Source organism: Belonocnema kinseyi, chromosome 9, assembly GCF_010883055.1.
Source record: "Belonocnema kinseyi isolate 2016_QV_RU_SX_M_011 chromosome 9, B_treatae_v1, whole genome shotgun sequence".
NCBI lineage: Eukaryota > Metazoa > Arthropoda > Insecta > Hymenoptera > Cynipidae > Belonocnema > Belonocnema kinseyi.
In genome coordinates, this window is record NC_046665.1 from 84,920,216 (window position 1) to 84,943,740 (window position 23,525).

The window sequence follows — 23,525 nt, forward strand, 5'->3', positions numbered from 1 at the left end:
ATCGACTTTTTGTTATAAATCTATCAATTTGGTTGGAAAATTCATTGTTTTGTTAAAAATGTTTCAAATTTCGTAGAAAATTCAATGTTACAAGATCAGAATTTCGGTGTTTAAATACTAATAAATACTAATAACTGATACTAATGTCAATAAAATAAAATACATTTCCTTAAGATTCCTAGGAAAATTGAAAATAAATTTTTATTTTGAAAAATTAATTTTTTTAAATATATTTAAACAGACATCACAAATGGTTGAACATGAGTCTGAAAGATTTTAAGAAAATATTTTTTATTTTACAGGATTAAAAGAACAATTTAGGGGAAAATTCGAATCATTTAAAAAGGTGTTTAAAAGTTCTGAAAAAATTTCAAGAATAACTTGAAATTTTAATCAATGTAAAAGAACATCTAGATGTTTTAATATGTAGAAATAAATTTTTTAAGCTTTTTAAGGATATCTAAATTATTTAAAATGAAAATCATTTAATTTTTAATTTAAAAAGCGTTCAGTTTAGAACAAAAACGTAATCGTTCAATTTTTAGTATTTCTAGCTTAAAATTGCTTGAAACCATTTGCAGCTCAGTTTATATTACATCAAACGGAAACATTTTTAGCTCTAATTTTTTCTATTTTTAAATTTCATTAATTGTGAAAAATGTTTTCGAACCCGGAAAAGACCGGGAATATTTTTATGTGATTAAAACAGCCATCCTGATTTTTTTGATAATACTTTCGATTTGAATCGTAGATTTGTAATAAATTTAATTCAATTTAAAGAAAACTTATTATTCACGATTGGTATTATACTATTAATCTTGTCGTTGATTGCTTTGGAAGATATAAAAAGGAAGGAGAAAATTGAAGTGGTGTTGGTCTATTTGGTTTAGTGGAGAAAACAAATAACTGGCGTGCTTCCTCGGCGATTTGATTACGATAGAACAAATAGATACGTGACAAGAAGTCCCAGAAGTAATTGATGATGATGACTGTGCTTGGTGGTCACCAGGAGTGAATTCGAGAAAGCTGCGGCCAAGCGATCCGTATAAAATCCTGGTCCATCAGCCTCTTTCGTCAGTCTGCATACCTAGCTCTATAACAAGTGACACTCAAACCATGGATTTTTCGGTACACGCTTTAATAGTTTAATCTTATTAGTGACTTGAAAAAAATATCGACTCGCGATCCTAGCTTATTAATTAAATTAAATTTATAAAATATAAAACGAGCGTCTAGAGTTTTAAATTCAATTTTTTCATCTTGTAAATTATAAATATTGTATTTTTTTAATCAAATTGTAAAGAAAATCAGGTACAAATGAGAGAATGAAAGCTTAATTTATAAATTCATTCACAAATATAATTCAATTACCTTCTTTTATTTATAGAAAGGAACTGTTGATAAAATACACAGTAGGACTTTCTTACGAATTTATAATTTTTAGCCTATTATTCAAATTTCTAGGATAAATTCCAAGTTTTCATTATTTGAATGTTCTTGGTCTATTTATAAAAGTGATTTATACTTTATCTACAATCGCAGATTTTTCAGATTATGTCAGTTTAATCTAAGTAAATCATGATTTCTTATTTAATTTTGATTTTATTTTTTATATATTTAGAAATTAAACTAGTTTGAAAATGTATGTACTTTTGAAAAATTTAATTATTCTAGTTAAAGGTTCATCATTTTTAATAATTCATCAGTTTGGTTTGCAAATTAATTTTTCTAACTGAAAATTGGAATGTCCATTTTTGATTGAAAATTGATATTTTATTGTTTAAAATTCAACAATTTGGATAAAAATTGGTATTTTTTAATTGGAAATTCAACTATTTCGTTGAAAATCCACATATATTTGGTTAAAAATCGATTTTTCATTGTAGAAAATTATCTTTTTCTTTGCAAGTTATTCTTCTTGTTTAAAAAGTCTTCTTTTCGATTAAATGTTCAAGTATTACATTTAAATATTTATCATTTTAGTTAAAAATTTATCTTTTAGGTTGGAGAGAAGATTACTTGGTTGAGAGTTAAACTTTTTTGTTAAAAATTCGTCTGTTTGGTTGAAAAAGAAATTATTTGATCGATAATTTGTTTTTCCTTTGGATGAAAATGATTTTTTTGCCGAAATCTGTTTAATCTGTTTAATCTGTTTAAGCATTCATTTTTTTTACTAAAAAGATAATTATTTAATTTTTGGTCCAAAAATGCTCTTTTTTAGTTGAAAATTGATATTTTTGGGTAGAAATTAATATTATTAGGTGAAAATTCATCTTTTTCGTCTTTTCGAATTTTTGTTTGTTCGTTAAAGGTTAGTTTTTTGTGGAAAGTAATTTTTTAACTGAAAATTCAACTTATTCCAATTGACTATTCCATATTCTTAGTTGAAAATTCTTGAGTTTGGTTGAGCGTTAATTTTTTGAACTTAAAATTTATTTATTTGAGTTTTAATTGAAAAACTATATTTTGTAGTCAAAACTAATTTTTTGTTTGTTAAAAATTCAACTATTTCAGTTATAGATTCCTTGCTTTAATTGAACACTCATATTTATGGCTTAAAATTTAACTATTACAGTTAAAGATTCATCATATCAGTTGAAAATTCATCAGTTATGTTAAAATTGTACTATTTTCTTCAAAATCAATTTTTTTTTAAATTAATGTTTTCAACTAAAACGTTAGCTATTCCATTTTTTGTTGGAAATCGATATTTTTTATTTTTAATTTAAAAAGAAAGACTTTCTAAGGATTTAAAAAGATTTGAAATATTTGAAGGTGTTTTAAATAATTCAAAGGAATTTTGAATAGAATTCAATAATTTGAATGGGTTACAAGATTTTAAAGAATTTTCGGTATTTACAAAATCCAAGGCACTCTTAAAAGCTTCCAAAACACTTTTCAGGATTTTCAAAGGATTTGAACTATTTTAGGGCATTTTTAAAAATGTCAATGAATTATCGTTTTAAATATTCTTAAACGTTTGGAAATATTTAAGGTAGTCATGCCAGTATCTGAAAAAAGAGTTTTTCTATGATTTTAAGAATCAAAATATTATAACTGATGTCATTTCCAATAAAAAACATTAGTTTTTATGAAAACTTTTAATATTCATACAAAAAACATTAATTATAACCATTTTTTTGCAATTGAATTTGTTCTCACCGTCCCTTCTTATCAAATTTTGAAAAATCATTGCATTTTAATAAACGACGGCTCATTTTTACGGGAAAACATTCTGTACAACTCTACTGTTTCCAATTGTGAAAGTAAATTTTTCTGTGTCTAAAATTGTTAGACAAATTTTTTCTAAGAAAACATTTTTTAAACAAATAATTATATTTTAAAATTATTCAGTTATTTTAAAAATTTGACACAGTAGAGTTGTAGAGAAGTTTTTCCTGGAAGGATAAGCTGCCATTCATTAAAATTCAATAATTTTTCAAAAATTTGTAAGAAACCACGATCAGAAAAAATTCAATCGCAAAAAACATGGTTGAAATCAATGTTGTTTTGTTGTTGTGAATTTTAACATATTCCATAACAATTTTTTTATTTAAAATGACATCAGTTATAATATTTTGATTCTTAAAATCATAGAAAAATTATTTTTTTTCAGAAATCTGACTCTTGCCGCTACAACTACCTTATGTGTATCTAAAAATATTTCAAGTAATTTTTAATAAGTTTCTATATTTTGCATGAATTTTAACGAATTTTACATATTTTAGGGTGTTTTAAAAAAATCAAACGTTTTTTCAAGAACTTTAAAAAATTTCCAAGGATTTAAAAAGATTTAAAAAGTTTGAGAGTTTTAAAGAAGATTCTAAGGAATTTGTAATAGAATTAAATAATTTGAAGGTGTTTGCATTTTTAAAATGAATTTAGGGTATTTAAAAAAATGCTAAGCAATTTTGAAGAACTTTAAAATGTTTCAAGAGTTTTCAAAACATTTATGAGGATTAGAAATGTTTTAGGGTATTTAAAAAATTCCAAAGCAAATCTTAAAGACGTTTAAAAATTCCAAGATATTTCCAACATTTTAAAGGATTTGCAAGAAAGGTATGAGACTTTAGAATTTCGGAAGATATGGAACGATTTTACAGAATTTAAAATATTGTATGGAATGTATAAAATATTTAAAGTAGTTTTTTTTATAAATTTCTATGATTTGATTTTATGGTATTTTAAAATTTACCAAGTAATTTTATTTTATCCACAAAAATTAGGGGATATTTCAAAGTGTTACTAATGTTTTTAAAAAATTTGGAAGATCTTAGGATACTTTTGAAAATTCCAAGTAACTTTTAAGAAGAGATTTTTAAATATTTCAATCATTTCTAGCGATTTTAGAGTATTCTTGAAACATCCAAGTAATTTTCAAGAGATTAAAAATTGTTCAAGGGACTCCCAATAGATTTCTAAGGTTTGGAAATATTTTCGGATATTTTAAAAGATTCTAAAGAATTTTAAATAGATTTCTATATTTTGAAGGCATTTTAGGGTAATATTAAAACATCCAAATAATATTTAAGCGATTTCAAAAGGTTTCAAAGGATTTGAATTTTGCTATTTTAAAGATCCCAAGGGATTTAATAATTTTTCGGAGGATTTTAATGACTTAAAGGAATTTTAAAAGCTGTCAAGGCATTTTGATACGTTTTCCAGGATTTTATTTTAACGAATTTCAAAGATATTATTAGGATATTTTAAAAGATTGCTAGGAATTTTCAATTGATTTAAAAATTTTTCAGGATTTTAAATTTATTAGAGTATTTTGAATAGATTTCAATAATTTGAATAGATTCCGAAGGATTTAAAAGATTTCAGTGTATTTTTAAAATGTGCAAGAAAATGTAGAGAGCTTTAAAATTTTTCAAGGGATTTCAAAGGATTTAAAATATTTTAGGGCATTTTAAAAGATTCCCAGTTCAATTTCCAAGAAACAAAAAAAATCCAAGCTATTTTAAAGAAATTAAAAAATTTTCCATGGGGATTTTAAAAATTCCCTAAAATTTCGGAAAATTTGGAACGATTTTAAGATCTATAAGGTTTTAGGATATTTTAAAAGATTTCAAGAGATTTGATAAGGTTTTCTAGGATTTAAATGATTTCTAAGAGGAATTTTAAAAGCTGAAGGTATTTTAATAAAACTTCCAGGTTTTCAGGAAATATCATCATCTTGTAGGATTTCTTTTTTAACTTTTTCAAGCTATTTACAAAGATTAAAAAGAATTTTAAATATTCTAGGATGTATAAAAAAATCACAAGAAGTTTTTTATTGATTTGAATAATTTTAAGGGATTTCAAATAATTTCAGAAATCTTAGAGTATTTTAAATATTCGAAAGAATTTTCAAGAGTTCTAAAAAATTGTAAAGTATTTCAAAAGACATAAAATGGTTTGAAATATTTTAGGGTATATTTTATCAACCTCAATCATTTGAAGTGATTCTAAAGGATTTTAAATATTTAAGGGTATTTTAAAACATTTCAACGAATTTTCAAGATCTTTTTAACATGCAAATTTAAAGGAATTTCAAAAAATTTCAAAGCACTTAATATATTTTAAGGTGTTTTAAAAGATTCTAAGTCATTTTCATGAGCTTTAAACATTTTAAAGGGATTTTGAATATTTAAAGATACTTTCAAAATGCCAAAGAATTTTCAAGAGCTTTCAAAAATGTCAAAGGATTTTAAATTATTTTAAAGGTTTTTAAAAAAATATTTCAGGATTTTTTTAAAGATTACAATGCATTTTCAAAAGCTTCAACATTTTTTGAGTGATTTTAAAGCCTCGAAATATTTTCGGCCATTTTAAATTAGCTCAAGGAATTTCTAATTGATTTCCAATAATTTGAAGGGAGTTACAAGGATTTGAATAATTTATAGGAATTTCAAAAGATTCTAAAGTTCCGAAAGTATTTTAATAAATCTTTCATGATTTCAGGAAACATCAGATTTGAAAGAATTAATTCATTAGAAGTGATTTCGTAGGATTTTAAAGGTTGTGAAAAAAATTCCAAATATATTTTGTAATTCGTTTCAAGTTAATTCGTAATTCTTATCAATGTATCCTGAATTCTTTTTAAAATTTGTTTAGTTTTGTTTAATTTATCATGAATTTTTTTGAAGTCACCCGGGATTCTTAGATATTTCATCAAATACTTTTGAGTTCCCTTAAATTGCACAATCAATTGAATTTTTTAATTTCTTTTCCAATTCGTTTGACTGCTTTTTAATTTAAAAGGACATAAGTGATTTAAATAAGTCACATTTACACCTTTTTCAAGAATGAATTAAACTCCGGCAACACTGAGAGTGATAAATTAGAAATCTATAACTTTCAATTGTTTTTATTGCATTTATAAAAAATTCTATATGAACGATTTTCCAAGATTAGAATTTTGCTTATAAATATTAATGATCAGGAAGAATGAAAAATTAAAGAAAAAACAAAGTGGAAATTCATTAGAATGAAATTATTAATTAAATTTTCGTTCTCTAGAAGATGGAATTTTTTCTTAGCCAAAGTTGTTATTAATACATAAGATACTACGGTATACTAATAATTATATGATTAAATAAATCGTTAAAACAATTTCTTGTTGTTTATAGTAATTTTCTCTTAGAGTAAATTAGAAAATTGCGGTTCTTTTCTGAATTTTTAAAACTTTCTTTTACTTTTTTCATTAGAGCGAGGCATTATTCAATTAAAGTTAACAAAAATAATTTTTTAAGCAATTCATTATAGTTTTTAATAATATTCTCCTTGAATACTGCTAGAAAGTTGCATCTTTGTCTGAAATTGTCCATTTCTTCTCTACTTTTCACTTAGAGTGAAGTCTTGATTAATAAAATTTAACAAACATGATTGTTTGAAGAAATTATTATTGTTTATCACTATCTTCACTTATGACTGGAAATTTTATTAAAAAATAATTTCTAGTATTACTCTAGGAGAAGGAAGTTTTAAACAATAATAACTTGTTAAATTAAATAAGTTTGTCAAATTATATTAATTACCTCACGAAGTAAAAACTGGACAAAAAGATAATAATTTCAGAAAAATGCGTAACCATTTAGCATTATCATAGGAGAAACGAGTTATAAATAATAATTTGTTTAAACAATTATTTTTGTTAACTTGCATTTATTAACTCACTCTAAGCGAAAAGTGGACTAGAAGTTGAATGTTTCAGAAAAAACCACAATTTTCTAGCATTATTCGAAGGGATTATTAATAAAAATGATAATAAATTTCTTAAACAAGTATTTTTGTAAACTTTAGTTAATTATGACCACACCCTAATTGTCAATGGAAAGTGGAAAATTTCAGAAAAAATCGCAACTTTCTAGCATTATTCTATAAACGAATATTGTTATACACAATAATAATAATAATAATAATCGGTTGGTTAGACGCTCAGACTTCACCTCAGAGGTCCGTGTTTCGATCCCTGAGCTGGTACCTCTGGCATTTTTCTATGTACCTTTACCGAGGTTCTGGTGGTTCGGAATCCACCTTAAGCTGTTGGTCCCCCCATCGTTTACTTGACTGAAACCCAGTTCGTCAATGATGGGGTAAAAACCAAGCTTTGTCCAATATGTCGGGGCACACTGCTCTAATCAGATCACTTGACTGGATTATAAAAATGCGCTCGTGACTAATGATATATACCGGGACAGCCCCGTGTTAAATAATCAAAAATTATATCCAACTCTAACCAAAAATGCCTTCGACATGTTGGGCCATCTTAAGCCATCTTAAGCATGTGACAAAAATTAATTGTTTAAACCAATTAATTTTTTATAATAATAGATTATTTGAACCATTAATTCTGTTACTTGGTATGACTGTTGCCTCGCTCTAATATAAAAGTTAAAATAAGTTGAAAAATTCGGAAAAAACTGAAACTTCCTAATTATATTCTAAGAGAAAATTGATCAAAACAGTAATAAATTGTTTAAACGATTTATTTACACATCTAATTATTAATAGAAAGTACTTTGCGTGTTGAGAAAAATTTGTATATGAAAAACCGCAAAAAAATCATTATTAGCTCCAAAAACAGGCAAAACCCCATTTTTGACTTATGGGAGTTTTTTGGGACCCTATTTTCTAATTGATAGGGATATTATTTAAAAAGTAAAGATAATAGCTTGTCAGAATAAAATCGCTAAATTTTTCGATAAAAAGAATCTAAAAGCTACTAATTTTTAATTCTTTAAAACTGCATTTTTAAATTATTTAAATGAAAAATGTACGCATAAAAATTAAAATCCAAAATGGAAAATTTGTAAGCAAACGATGTTCGAATTACGCCTTGTAGACTGAAAGATCTCATAATTGAAAAAGATAAAAACTCAACTGATTATTTAAAAAACTGTGTAAATCAAATGTGGACAGATTTTTTTGCTAAATCTTTCAACCGAAAAATATTCTTCAGCCGATGCTTCATATTTCAAATCAAATGAATGAAATTATTAATTAAATTTTTTACTTGTAGAAGGTGATATTTGTGCTGTTTTGTGGAATTAGTATGGTAATGGGAGGAACTCGTTATATCGCTATTCCTATTGATGGAATGGATATTTTCGAGTTGAACCCAATCGCGCCACCCACGCCCCAGGCCAGACTCCCACGCCAGACACACGTCATTCATCCTACTGAAACTGAAAGTCCTGCCCAGAGACCTGAAAGATCCACAGCTGAAATTCTAGATTTTGTTGATTTCGGTGCGCACACAGGAGCAAATGGAGCGTACTCGTGGTATGCAGATTATCCGTCGCACCATTAAATGTTTCCATCCTATCTGATTATCTGGTATCTCAAATATATATTTTTTTAATATTCCACGTAAACATGTCAAATGAGAAATCAGAATTTTTCGCCATTTATTGTTTGATCAAATGTCAATTCTATTATTTTATTTTTGATATTATTATATCAACCCCGTTATTGTTATTCTTTATTGATGTTGTAATTTAATTGAATTGTAAATATCTAATGTATTCTTATTATTGTACTTGAACACTGTCAAAGACCTTGAATAAACTCTAATGTCAGGGATCACAGTTCTATCCACTTTTTTTCGAATCCCTCTTTTTTCCCTTAAATCAAAAAATCTTATGAAATATGAAACAATAATTTTAACTCAAAATTACGAATTATCGAAAAAACAATTTTTTTGCCAAATAGTTCACTTTAAAACCAAAAAAAATTTTGTTGCATTTAGAAATGACAAAAATGTCAAGCAAATTGTTAAATTTTTAATACAAAATGTATCAAATTGTTTCTTTAAACCACAAAATACAAATTTTGTTACAAACCAAATTTTGACTTCCAAAATGTGAATCTTCAACAAAGCAGTTAATTTTCTACCGAATTGTTCAATTTTTTAAAAAATTTACGAATTTTGTACAAAACTGTTGAATTTTCTACCCGAAATTATACATTTTTAACAAAAAATCGAGTGTTTATCAACATTTTTCAACCAAAAAATATTTTTCAAGCGAGAATAAAAAATATCAAGTAAATTGTTGAATTTTCAAGCCAAAAAGACGAATTTGTCGACAAAACATTAGAACTTTTAACCGAAAATTGTGAATTAAAAAAAAATTATTTTTGAATTTGAAAAATTGCGTAAATTACAAAACGTGCAACATCAAACCATTTTTAATCCAATTGTCGCTTTTTCAACAAAAACCATGAATTTTTCTAGTAAGAAGATTCATTTTCAACTAAAAGAGGCGAATTTTCAACGAAAAAGATTAATTTTCAAGAACAAAAGTACTTGTAACGAAATAGTTGATTTTTTAACCCAAAAAGATTTTTCAATAAAGAAATAAAAAAATGTTATCAAATTGTTGAATCTTCAAACCACAAAATACAAATTTTGTTACAAACCAGTCAAATTTTCACCCCCCCCCCCCAAATCTGAATTTTCAACGAAGCACTTAATTTTCAATCAAATTGTTCAATTTTTAACAAAATAAACAAATTTTCTACAAATTTGAGGAATTTTCTACCCGAAATTACAAATTTTTAACAAAAAGGTTTGCGCTAATTAATATTTTTCTACCAAACAATATTTTTCATACGAGTATAAAAAATTTCAACCAAATTGTTGAATTTTCAAATCAACAAGACGAATTTGTTGACAAAACAATTGAACTTTTAACCCAAAATTGTGAATTAAAAAAAATTATTTTTGAATTTGAAAAATCACGTAAATTATCAAACATAAAAAATCAATCCATTTTTTATCTAATTCTCGCTTTTTAACTAAAACCATGAATTTTTCTACCAACAAGATTAATTTTCTACAAATTTTGTTACAAACCATTTAAATTTTCACACTGAAAATCGGATTTTTAACAAAACAGTAAATTTTTAACCGAATAGTTAAATTTTTCACAAAATGGACACGATTTCGAATGAACAGTGTAATTTCAAGCCAAATAGAGGAATTTTCTAAAAAAGTATTGAATTTTCTATACGAAATTATACATTTTTTACAAAAAGGTTGGCGCTTATTAAAGTTTTTTAATCAAAATGTTTTTCAAACGAGAATAAAAAATGTGAACCAAATTGTTCTATTTTCAAGCCAAAAAGCAGAATTTGTCATGAAATAAATTTTTTTAAACTAAATCGTTGAATTTTCAATAAAAAACTGACATATTTTCTACAAAACAGTCACATTTTCAAACAAAAAATATAAACTTTCAACCGAAAAGACAATTTTCAACCAACCTGTTGCATTTGCCCCCCAAAAAGATTAAATTGCTGCCAAAAGAGGTGGATTTTCAAACCAAAAAGACTATTCAACCCGAAATTATAAGTTCTAAACATAAAAGTTGATTTTCAATCAAATAATTTCTCAAACCAAAAATGTTTTACACTCAACAATGAAAAAAATTTATTTTTCTACAAAACAGTTGAATATTCAACCCGAACTTATAAATTTACAATTAAAAAGTTGATTTTTCAACCAAAAAGTATGTTTTAATCAGTAAAATTTTTTTAAACACATTGTTAAATTTTCAATTTTCTTCAAATTGTTATTATATTAACATATATTTAATTCAAAGACTTTTCAAAAGAAAAGAATAAACTTTTCTTTTGAGAAATTTTAATTCATTTTATAAAACTAGCTTTCCTAAATATAAAGTACATAAATATAAATGTATACATTAAAAATTGAGGAATCTATTTTGCAACATATTTTAAATAAATAATTTCTATCAGGGAAAAGGAAAAAGGGAAAATATAACTAAGAATAAGAAGTGAGAACAAATTCTGTACTTACTTATATATTATATTATATAAGTATTATACTCGCCGTTACAATTACACTTTAGGTACAACGATAACAATTTGTATTGACACGCAGTTCTTTCTCACTTCCAACTGTTTTCCTATAATGCGGCAATAAAAATAAAAATGATAAGAAAACTGATTTCTGATTTCCTTATACACTAAAATCGCTTCGCTTACAAGAAACTGATTATAATTTAGAAATATGGTCATTCGCCGTAACAGTCGTTCAAAATAAATTTTTTCTCCACAAAGTTTAACTCGTTTTTCTTAATATTTTGATAAACCTTTCCGATCAACATTTACAGTTAACGAATAAAAAACCTCTCCAGAGGAACAATTTCTTGATATTCGTCCCAAATCTTTAATTTCTGATTCTCAATTTTCTCAGATCAACTATTTGGATAAAGAGAACATTATACACTTTGTTTTAATTTTTTTTTTTCGATTTTTGATACTATTGATTCTTACATCAAACACTGCAGGTATTGGAAGAATATTGCTTTTAGAGTTTAAAGTTTTAGTGGCTAAATATTGGTTTCTATGATTTATATTTGTTTATATTGTTTAAATTTACAGTTTACGTATCATCTTTTTTTTCTAATTCGACATTTAACTCGGGCTGTCCAAAGCGAAGCTTTTTCTCATAAGTCTCAATTCGATTTTGAATCAATCAAAAATATTTGTATTTTAAATTATTAAATCCAGGATAATTTGGATTAGATTAATCCAAAATCGAATTCGAGTATGCGAGAGTTGGTTTTTGACTATCTAAAAATCGATTCGCTTACAGATCAACAGCCTATCCACCTAGATCTATGGTTTCGTTTATTTTTTACGCTTATATACATTATACACTGTTTGCGATTGGATAATTTTATACGCAGTAATTTATAAATTTATCAATAACATGCTCTTTTATTAAAATTTAAATAAATAAACTATAAAAATGAATGTAGAAAAAAAATTATTTTTTATAGAGCGTGGTTTTCTCCAGCATTTTTCAAAACTATACAATTTTTTCGTAGATAAGAAATTTAAAATACTTTTTTAGAAATTTCAATCAGCAAATACTGATAAAAATACATTTATTTATAAACACTTTAAATCAGAAATATAATTTTGGAATCAGTAATTAAATCTATTAGTTTCACTTATTGAAATAGTTAAATACTTTTTGGTGAATTAATCTCTATCTTGAATCATATATTAGTTTTAAAATGTTGAATATAATTGAGTTTTTTATTAATTCTATTATATAATGTAGTCCGTTATAGTATTTTCTAAAATTGTATTGCATCAGTTATACGCATGAAAAAATCGTATACAAGTCAAGAGATTCAAGAGTAAAAATTTAATTGGGATCGTAAACGATTTCGTAATTGGGATCGCATTACCGGTAAAAGTTCCTTGGCTTAAATCACATACATAATATTGTACTGAACGTCGTAAAATAAAATAATAAAATATATAATTATACATGTATTACTGTTGTACTAAAATGGTATTAAAAATAAAATCAACATAACTTTTGTAATTTTCTGAAACGGGGTAGCTGAAAAGTAAATCTGACATTTCAATAATGAATAAAAGCGAGAAAAAAACATTAAAACTAATCTTTTGTTAGTTACCTATAAGAATATTAAGTATTTTGAGTATTGGAATGCTAGTCTGATTTAAAATTTAATTATATGTAGTAGAGCCCATTCTACAGTGAATAATTAATCTACAATAGATAATCAATAATTTAAAATACTAATGTATGTAGAATAATTTATTTAATTTAATTCAAAGTGCCTTATTAAAAAAAGTTACAATTAATTATTTCACGTATATTTGCGCTTTTAATTAATTATTATCTATTTTGGGTTCATTATTCTCGGATTGACCAGAAAGGTAATACAAAGTTGCATTAGTCGCATAAAATAAAAAATTAAATCGCATCGAATTTTGAAAACAGTTTCATCAAATTTTCAAAGATAATAAAAAAGAAGTATCAGACATTAGTTTTGAATATTGTAAACATAAAATTACTTTAAATTAAAAATTTTAATCTTTGGATACGAAATTATTTATTTTTTAATAATTCTGACTTCACAGCTCAAAATGCTATCAAAACAGGGGAGATAGGACGATTTTTTCATGGAAAAAAAGGAAAAAAAGTCGAAATATATTGGATTTTTAACCAAATAAAGCGAGTTTTCAACCGAAAGATGAAGTTTTAACAAAATAATTGAAATTGTAGCCTTATAGTTTCATTTTGAACCAAATGGTGGAATTTAAAAAATAAATATTTGAATTTTTAAGGCCAAAAGAAGATTTAAAAAAAGAGATAATTTTCAACTAAAAAAGATGAATTATTAACCAAATGGGTGAATATTGAATCAAAAAAGTTCATTTTGAACCAAAAAGTTTTATTTTATAGCAAATTGTTTAGTTTAAAAAAAATTGTTTAACTTTACAACAACTAGTTCATTTTTGAAGCAAAAAATGTGAATTCTCAACGAAAAATGTAATAGCTGATAGTTCAACCAAAAAGATTTTAATTTAGTATAAAAAAAAGCCGAATTCAACAAAAAAGGAAGATTTTTCAAACAATAAGAACAAATTATTAATTCAAAATAGACAAATGCTCAAGAAAACAGTTGAATTTTTGCACACAAAAAAAGAAGAAAGAATTATTTATTCAAAATAAACAAATGCTCAAGAAAACAGTTGAATTTTTGCAAAAAAAGGAGAAAATTAATTTTGAGCAGAATAATTAAATTTTGAACCAAATGGTCGAATTTCAACAACAAAATAAAATTTGAAAAAGGCAGTTGAATTAATAGCCTAAAAAGTTAAATGTTTAACAAATAGATCGTTTTCAACCAAGAAAGATGAATTTTTAAACAAATAGTTAAATTAAATTTGTTTAAATAGACAGGTGCATTTAAAACCAAAACTAAAAAATTGGTTTTTGCAGAAGACACTAACATTTTCAACAAAAGAGATTAATTTTCCATAAAAAAACATAACTTTTCTAACCCAAAGGAGGAATTTTTAATTCAAAATCATTAAGACTGAAAACGAGATTCGAGACAAGATTAGCCGCATTTTTAAAAAAAGAGTCGCACGATTCGATCCCTGATATTCCTTTTTAAATAATTTTTTAATCGAATATTCCAAACTTTTTAATATTCAACCCTGAATGCATCTCTAGTATCATAAATTAAATTGATTTCTAACTTAATAATGATAAAATGTCAGGTTTACTTTTTCAGAAATCCAGTACGAAAAAGGTACAATAATAGCTTATATATGCAAAGCTTTGTGAGATTCAAAAAAATCTATAGTACAGGTACAGCCTTCGCGAAGATCATTCGAAAATGTTATTTCTTAAAACTAGGAATTAAAATATCTAATAATAAAAATTAAAAATATACACAAGTACGTTGAAAATAATAAAATACTGATCTAATACCGAAAATAAAATTGAGTAATAACACTCACATAAACGACTCAAATTTTTGATCTTAAGGCAGCTATTGTAACGAAAATCAGATCTCTGAAAAAAAATAGTTTTCTTTGATTTCAAAAATTAAAATTATAATATCAATCATGTCTCATGAATAAAACCAACATGTTTCCTGAAAGATGTTTAAAACTCACGAAAACAGTTATTTTAACAATAGTTTTTGTAAATTGTTTATAATTGAATTTTCCCTTATAGTAGCTTTTTCGAAATTGAAAATAGAGTTATAGAGAATGTTTTCCCCGAAAAAATAAGTCATCATTCATTAAAATTCAACCATTTTTCAAAAATTGATCAGAAGTGGTATTAAGACAAAATTCAATTGTAAAAAATATTGTTAAAATACATTTTTTTTCAGTTTTAAAATTTTTTGATTAAGATTAATATCTTTTATTTGAATCATCATCTGATTTTTGGCACAACTAACTGAATTTAAATTCTTGCAACTATCATTCTTAAGTACGTTCTGAGCGTCGATTTTTCAACTCTAACTGATAAAGCCATGGTTTGAAGTATTTAGTCTTTGTACAGAATTTGTACGACTAAAAGTTGTCACAAATGATAAATAATACTTTGATGATATTATATAATTGTCATAGATGCAGGTACCCGATATTATTCACATTAATAACAGGTCTTTCCGTGGAAGAGATCCTAAAATATGGCGCAATAATTTAAAAAAAACTCCTAATCTAATATTGCCACAACAAAAACGTCGCAACTTCAATGTTGTAAATAGAAATTTAATTTCTTTTTTTTTAAGTGACGACGTTTTTAATTAAGGCACGTGTACGAAATGGTACAAAAATAAAATAAAAATAAAAAAATATCGAAGAAATAATATAGCAGTTCATATTCAAACACGTCGATACTTTAACCAATTGAAGATGTAGATGTAGTACATTTATATTTGTATTTACATTCAAATTTTAACAGATAAACAAAAAAAGAACATTGCCCAACAAAATTAAAATTCAAAAAAATTATCAGGACCACTGCAATATTGCTTATTGTTTAAACAATTTGAGCAATGAACTTTTTTCAATCTTTTAAAGCCTCTTAATATTTTAACGTGATCGCCTCGTTAAACAGCCTCTCGATATGATTCTTGATCCTTTTTTAAATAGAAAAGTGAACTGCGTAGGAGTGCGTTTTCCTCAAAAATAGGTACATATAATTACATAAATACAGCTGATTCTTCAAGGATCTTGATATACAATTATAGATACGTACATTAAATTACATCTTGAGCCCAAAAATTCAATCTCGGTGTACCTGTAAGCAGGGCTAAGAATTTTCCCTTAACATGTCTGTCTCCATCGTGACTAGATCCGGATTTCACTCGACATTTTATCCACATTTAAAAACTAAAGTTTCGAATGAAATGAAGCATTTTTAGTTTAAACTAAGCATTCTAGATTTTCTGGCACTTTTTGATTTTAGAGGATGATGCATCACATGCAGGGTGACAAATAAAAATGTATGAGACTCGAGATGAGATCCGAGACTCGATATAAGCCTCGAGAATCGAGACGAAGCTTCAGATATTCCAGATGACGCTTGTGATGAGACTCAAGGCGAGATTCGAGACGAGACTCGAAACGAGATTAGATGAAAGGTAAAGGACGCGAACAAAGAAGGGGGAACTCCTAAAGTTCTTCCTTTTACTGGAAAAATAGTGTCATGAATTTTCTTTGATTTTTAGTAAATTCCGTTAGACCATTTTAGGTTTAAAAATGAATTTTCTTAGTTTTCGATTTTTGAAATATACCATTTTGAAATGCACAAAAATATACATTTTTTAATAGTTTAAAAACTCCTGTAGTACTTTAAAATTTATTTTATATCTAAAATTGACTGAAAGTTACTGATTGTGCATTAGTAATGTAAATCATTTTCTTTTGAATTCAAAACATTTCGATAAAATTTATAAGAATTTCATGTGAATTTAAAACAACTCAAGTAAAATTCAAAAAAATTTAAATTAATTGAAAAAATTTAGAAGTTGCCATTGATTGATTCAATTGGGATTGATTTTAGAAAAATTCCAGAGAATTCGGGAGCCTTTGATAAAATTTATATAAATTTGAGTGAATTGGTGAAAATTTTAAAAAATAAAAAATTTCCATTGAAGTTACGAAAATAAGGCTACACAGAATTTTCATCAAAATTGGCTAAATTATTAAGGTTTCAGGGTGAATTCCAAATAAATTGAAAAAATTCAAAATATTTCATTGATGTCAGTAACAATTGAGGTAAATTAGAAGAATTCAAGAGACTTCGATCAAATTTATTCAAATCTAAGATGAATTAAAAATAATTTAGGGTGATTTAAAAATAATTCAAGGGAATATAACATAATTTTTAAATTCCATTGAATTCAGATAAACTGGTTTGGATATAAGTCTTATGAAATTGACAACAATTCAAAGTGAATTTAAAAGACTTTAGGGTGATTTAACAAAATCGAAAATCCAAAAAATATGAAGATGAATTCAAGAAAACTTAAGAAATAAAAAATCCCTTTAATTGATTAGAATTGAGTTAATTTTAAGACTTGCAGTGAATTTAAAAGAACTAATGTGCAGCCGTAAGAATCAATGGAGAATTTTAAAAAATCAGTAGAATTTAATAGAATTCAGAACAGATTATGAAAAATGTATGATACCTGCAAAATTAATTGAAATGAATTGATATAAATTACAAAAATCCCAAACATTCCACATATTTCAGTAACATTAGAGTGAATTCAGAACAATTGAAAGGAAATTAACAATATGTCATTAAATTCAAACGAATTTAAGATGAATAAAAAATAATACAAGTGAATTGAACGAATTTATTTAAATGCAACAAAATTTTATTGAATTCAGAAAAATGGGCCAGGGAGTGAACAGAATTAGTGAATAATAATCGACTAAAATCATGTACATTCATGTACAAACGTACTTAATTCAGTTATTTATTTTTTAGGGCCATTTCAAATCAGTAGTTGTACTGAAATTTAATGATTATTTCTCAATAAATAACAAATACTTTCTGGAGGTGATATAATTTTACAACCTTAAGTTTCTATTTTTTTAAATCGAAAACTTATTTTCAGACCTAAAACGGCTGAGCGAAACTTCTAACCAATTTTTTTAAATAATAGAAAATTAATGGCATTACTTTCCTACCAAAAGAAAAAATTGTAAAAAGATAAAAGATGTAACTTTCTGAAAGTAATTTCAGATTGAAAAAATATACATAAAATGTTATGCCAGAAGAAAAAGATTAATTCAAAGCAAAATGTACTGAAAATTGATAATGTCGAGACCGGATTCGAATCGTGACACGTTTCCCAACTATAGCCTCTCTTGCGTAACATCTATAAACGATAAATAACCTAATCGATAGATTTGATTATCAAAGCTAAACCGAACTTGCAACTGGTTTATTTATGAACGAAAAATCGTCCTTGTGTTTGTTTTTTTCGAAATTCATCTCGAAAATTGATGCTGCTTTTATCCCTGTTTTCCCCGATATTGATCAAGTTCTGTTACTGTTACCCAGTGTTAGAGTAGCCAAAAAAATGTGTTTGTAAAAATGACAAATGATTTACATACAAGCAATAATTATGATTCTAAAAATAATTTTACTTTCATTTTATTCAGAATATTACTATTCCCACCATTTACTTTACTTTCCATTTTACTTTCCCTACTGGCCAGCCTCTTTCCTCTCTCATTATTTCCCCTGTTCCCCCTCGGTTACCCAATTCCCCGATCCTTTTTCCCCTTATTTCCACCACACCCGCTTAATTTCTCCTAATTTCCCCTAAACTCATTTCTCATAATTTTCTTTACGTCTGATCCCTCATTTCTTTTCACTCCAACGTCTACTCCTCCCCTCGTTACCCCTTTCCCAAATTTTCCGTACTTGTCCTCCCCTCATTTGCTCTAATCAGCCATAGGTTCCCTTACTTTCTGCCCCTCATTCCCACTCACTTCAACCTCTTCCCCTCCCATAATTGCCTATACTCCCCCTATTTGCTCTCATTATACCAACTACCCCCACCCTCTAGCCCCCCACTACTAGTTCCCCGTACTTTCCTCCACAAATTTTTCCTCAATCTCCGTACTTCAACTCTGCTCCCTCTCCCTCATTTCCAAGGAATTTCCCTACTTCTTCTTATATTTTACCTCCCCTAATTCAAACTTATTTCTCCTCATTCCCCCTCATTTCCCCTACTCATAGACTCTTAATTTCCCTTTCACTTACTTTCATTCACTTCCCCTGATTTTCCCTGATTTCCCTCACTAACGCATTATTCCCTCTACATTCACCTACTTTCTCTCTTCTCACTTGACTTACGTTTCTACCCTCATTTTCCCTTTTTTCCCTCTCCGCACTTCCACTAAAGTACCCCTCCACTAATTTTCCTTTGCCACTCCTATTACTTCACCCCTAATTTCCCCATTGCTTCCCATCCTTGTAAAGAAATATTAATAAATTTGAAATATTATTTTTAAATTATTAATAATAATTGTTGCTTTTTCGTCACTCCTTTGTCATTTTTGAAACAAAAAATAAATGAACACCTGTTAGCGTTTCAAGGCCTTGGAACACGGTTGAAACATTTTTTTTTTTAATTTCAGATAAATTGCTTAACCCATTAAGACCTGACGGGACGCATTTTTCATTTTTTTCAGCCTACTAAGTTCAATGAAAACTGTCAGAAAAAATTTTTAATTAGATCAATATCAACGTAGAATTTCACGATTTTTCCGAATCTGTCATTGGTTTTAGAGAAAAACATAATCTGAATAGGTTATGTTAGTTTTTTTGCGAAAATTCGTGTTACAAAGAAATTTTTTTCTTCTAAATCGATGCCTTCGGATCGAAATCAAAGACGAATGTGTTCGAAAAGTAAATATATCGCGTCCTCGAATCTTTTTCTTTCGTGACCAAGTGATTCCACGTAGAAAATCAAATTATAACTCTTCAAAATGGCGTCTCAAAGTTAAAAATTTCAGACGTTATAGTAGTTTTTGCACATAAAAATCAATTTTTCACATATTTACGTGAAAATTTGTAGAAGGGGGTTTAGGAGTTTGTTGATTATGAATCTGAGATCAAATTTGATAAATTCAAAATGGCGGCCAAAAAATTTAATTACACATTTTTAATACTGAATCCAAAAAGTTGTATAAAAAAGTAGAATAATAAAACAAAAAACTTTTGTTGTCGGTTGACAGATTTTCTTGCAAATAAAAATTATTGTGGAATAATAATCAACGAATATGATATGTATACATTATCATACCAATACGCGTGATTAAATTTTTTTGGTCGCCATTTTAGTTCCACCATTTTTAATATGTCAAATTTGATTTCGGATTCGTAATCAGCGACCTCCAAAACCCCTAAGTATACATTATCATACCAATAAACGTAATTAAATTTTTTGCCGCCATTTTGGATCCGCCATTTTGAATATGTAAAATTTGATCTCGGATTCGTAATCAGCGACCTTCAAAACCCCTAAGTATACATTATCATACCAATAAGCGTAATTAAATTTTTTCGCCGTTAATTTGAGTTTGTCAAATTTTATCTCGGATTTATAATCAGCGACCTTCAAACCCCCTTAGTATACATTATCATGAGTGAGAAATCGATTTTTATGTGCAAAAACTACTATATCGTTTATATTTTTTAACTTTGAGACCCCATTTTGAATAGTTACAATTTCATTTTCTAAGTGGAGTCACTTAAACACGAAAGAAAAAGATTCGAGGACGTGATATACTTACTTTTCGAACACATTCGTCTTTGATTTCGATCCAAAAGCATCTATTTAGAAAAAAAAAATTATTTGTAACACGAATTGTTGCTAAAAAAACGAACATAACCTATTCAGATTACGGTTTTCTCTAAAACCAATGGCAGATTCGGGAAGTACGTGAAATTCTACGTAGATATTGATCTATTAAAATTTTTTTCTGACAGTTTTCATTAAACTTAAGAAGGCTAAAATAAATGGAAAAATGCGTCCCGTCAGAGCTTAATGGGTTAATTATTTTTAAACCCAATGAAAGTAAATATGGGTATGACACGAGGACGCGAAAAATATATTTTTTTGGGCCACTTTAGTGTGTAAGGAGCCTGTCATTAAAATGTTTGGGACGGTTAATCAAACCGAATCCCGTAAAACTCGGGGTTTTTTCATCAAGCTAATTTCGGCGGCTGCTGGCCTCGTGTCCTGATCAGCTATCCAGTTATCAAAGTCTTATTATCACCTCAACAGCAATTTGCATTTTTATTGGGCCGCAAATGCTACCCTAATCTGGCTTGTAAATTACAAAATGTATATATTTCATCTATGTTCCTTTTTTTCTTTTTTTTTTCTTTTTAATTTAATAAGTTTGAGATTTCAAAGTCTTTTGGAATGGCTAGATCTTTGGATTAAAGCTTTGAAAATATTAAGATTCAGCATTTTAAATTGTTGTAAGCGAAGTAGATAGGCAGAGGGTGTTCTAAATACAAATTTCTACCTTATTGATATCAAGTCCGTCTCCCAACTGAAGTGGTTCGTATCCGTGCTAAGTTTCCAGAATGTCATTATCTATTAGAAAACAATAAATCATCCTTGTTTTTCTCATGACTATGTGACGCTGCAGAAAATGCAAGGAAAGATAAAAATATAAACTTCATGCAGTGTTTACGCGAAAGGCTTAATTGAGATCATAAGTAACCTTGAAGTAGTTTACGCACATTTGTCTCTCACAATTGCGCAATATTATTTTGTGACGTTATCGGGGCCCTTCGAAAATATTTAAGAAAGCTAGCACGGGCAAGAATCACTTCAAGTGTGGAATGCTTTCGATGTCGGTAAGGTATTAAGAATGCTCTCTGTCAATCTGCTCAGAGATTTATCGATTTGTTCTTCTTGCAACGAATGAATCTAGTAGCTTAACAAATGAAAATCACGCGAAATAGAAACCCCACTCGATACTTAACTGTACCTCTATCGAGCTTCACTTCGTGAATTTAGATAACAGGATTCGAGGCGGATTGGTCGTTGTTGCTCCGGGTCAGGTGTTGGTGCACCAGGCTAACACGACCTTCTTAAATGGAACGAAGACTGCACGATCTGGTTCCCTGTAATTAGAGATTTTAATTATATAATAAAATTTACAAAATTACTAATCTTAAATTAATATTGATAATAAAATATAATATAAATATATAGACTTCCACATATATTTTGAATTGTCAGATATTCAGACTTTACAGCAAAAAACGCTCTCAAAAGAAGGAAAATAGAATGATTTTTCAAGAATATAGGGGAATAATAGATTTTAAATAAGATTTTAAATCGAAATATATTGCAGTTAACAACAAAATAGTTGAATTTTCAAGATCAATTTTCAACAACAACAAAAATTAAATTTGAACAAAAGAGTTGAGTTTTCAAGCTAAATAGTCGGATTGATAAGAAAACTTTTTAACCCGGAAAGATGAATTTTCAAAACAAAACAAAAATAATGTTCAACGAAGAAATATGAATCTTTAATCAAACAGTCCAATTTAAAAAAAAATACAGTTCAACCAAAAAAGTCGCATTTGCAATCAAATAGATAAATTTTCAAATAAAAGAGGCGAATTTTTTAGAAGACTGTTGAATTTACAAAAAGAGGGGTAATTTTTAACCAAGAAGGATGAATTTTCCATTAAACAGTTGAATTAAAAAAAAAGTCAACTAGTTGATTTTTCGACCAAAAAAAGATTTTGTATGCAGAAAGCAAAAAAATTCAAGAAAATTTTTGAACTTTTATTAAAAAAACAAACACGAATTTTTTACAAAACAATGGAATTCGCAATCTTAAAATATACATTTCAACCCGATAATACAAATTTTCAACCAAAAGGGATGAATTTTCAAACCGAAATGACAAATTTTCAACAACATAGTTGAATTTGCAACCAAAAAATATTTTTTAGTCAAAAAAGAAAAAAAAATCCATGTGGTAATGAAATTTGTATTCCAACAAATACAAATTTCCTATAGAACAGTTAAATTTTAAACCCTAAATTAGGAGTTTTCAACAACAAAATTCATTTTAAATCAAAACAGATGATCTTTCTACCATAATTAAACTTTAAACAAAACGATTGCATTTTTAACCAAATAGCTGAATTTTGTACCAAAAAAGAAATGTTTTCAATAAGATACTTCAGTTTTCAAGATAAAAGGTCGATTGTCTTAGAAAACAATTGACTTTTAAGCCACAAAGACAGCTTTTCAATCAAAAATGGAATCGTTAAACTTAAAAAAAAAATTTTCAATATACAAAAAAAAAAGAATTTTGAACAAAATATTTAAATTTTTAACCAAAGAGACGAAGTTTCAAAAATTAATATTCAATAAAGTAGTTTAACTATTAACAAAAAAAAGATCATTTTATACGAAATAGTTAAATTTTCAACCAGCAAAAATAAAATTTTGAACAAGAAGGTTAATGTTCTACCAAAAAAGACGAATTTTCATAAATTGTATTGTTGAATTTTGAAGCCATGATTACCTTTTTTACTTAATTTTCTGTGAATTAGTAGAATTTTGAACTAACCTGATGAATCTTTAGCAAAAAAATGAATTTTTTGCAAAGTAGTTCAACTCTAAACCATGCAATTCAATTGATGTTTCAATAAA

The 23,525-nt window shown here is 26.8% G+C and overlaps 2 protein-coding genes across 5 annotated transcripts in view; one reads left to right on the top strand and one right to left on the bottom strand.

Annotated features, from left to right (window-relative positions):
• The first annotated feature begins 1,092 nt into the window (after positions 1–1,092).
• LOC117180074 lies at positions 1,093–9,052 on the top strand. The gene is made up of 2 exons (XM_033372390.1): positions 1,093–1,128; positions 8,507–9,052. Exons 1-2 carry the CDS (start codon positions 1,117–1,119, stop codon positions 8,795–8,797), a joined length of 303 nt encoding a protein of 100 aa, XP_033228281.1. The 5' UTR covers positions 1,093–1,116; the 3' UTR covers positions 8,798–9,052.
• A 2,244-nt stretch (positions 9,053–11,296) lies between these two features.
• The window catches only part of LOC117179386, a 95,219-nt gene continuing 82,990 nt past the window's right edge, over positions 11,297–23,525 (bottom strand). For 3 of the 4 annotated variants that reach the window (XM_033371120.1, XM_033371119.1, XM_033371118.1), the window contains one exon: positions 21,198–21,973. In XM_033371120.1, coding sequence (XP_033227011.1) covers positions 21,907–21,973 — 67 coding nt within the window. In that variant the 3' untranslated portion in view covers positions 21,198–21,906. Of the gene's footprint in view, positions 11,418–21,197; positions 21,974–23,525 lie in introns of those variants that run through there. The other variant, XR_004467915.1, reaches the window with a different exon arrangement.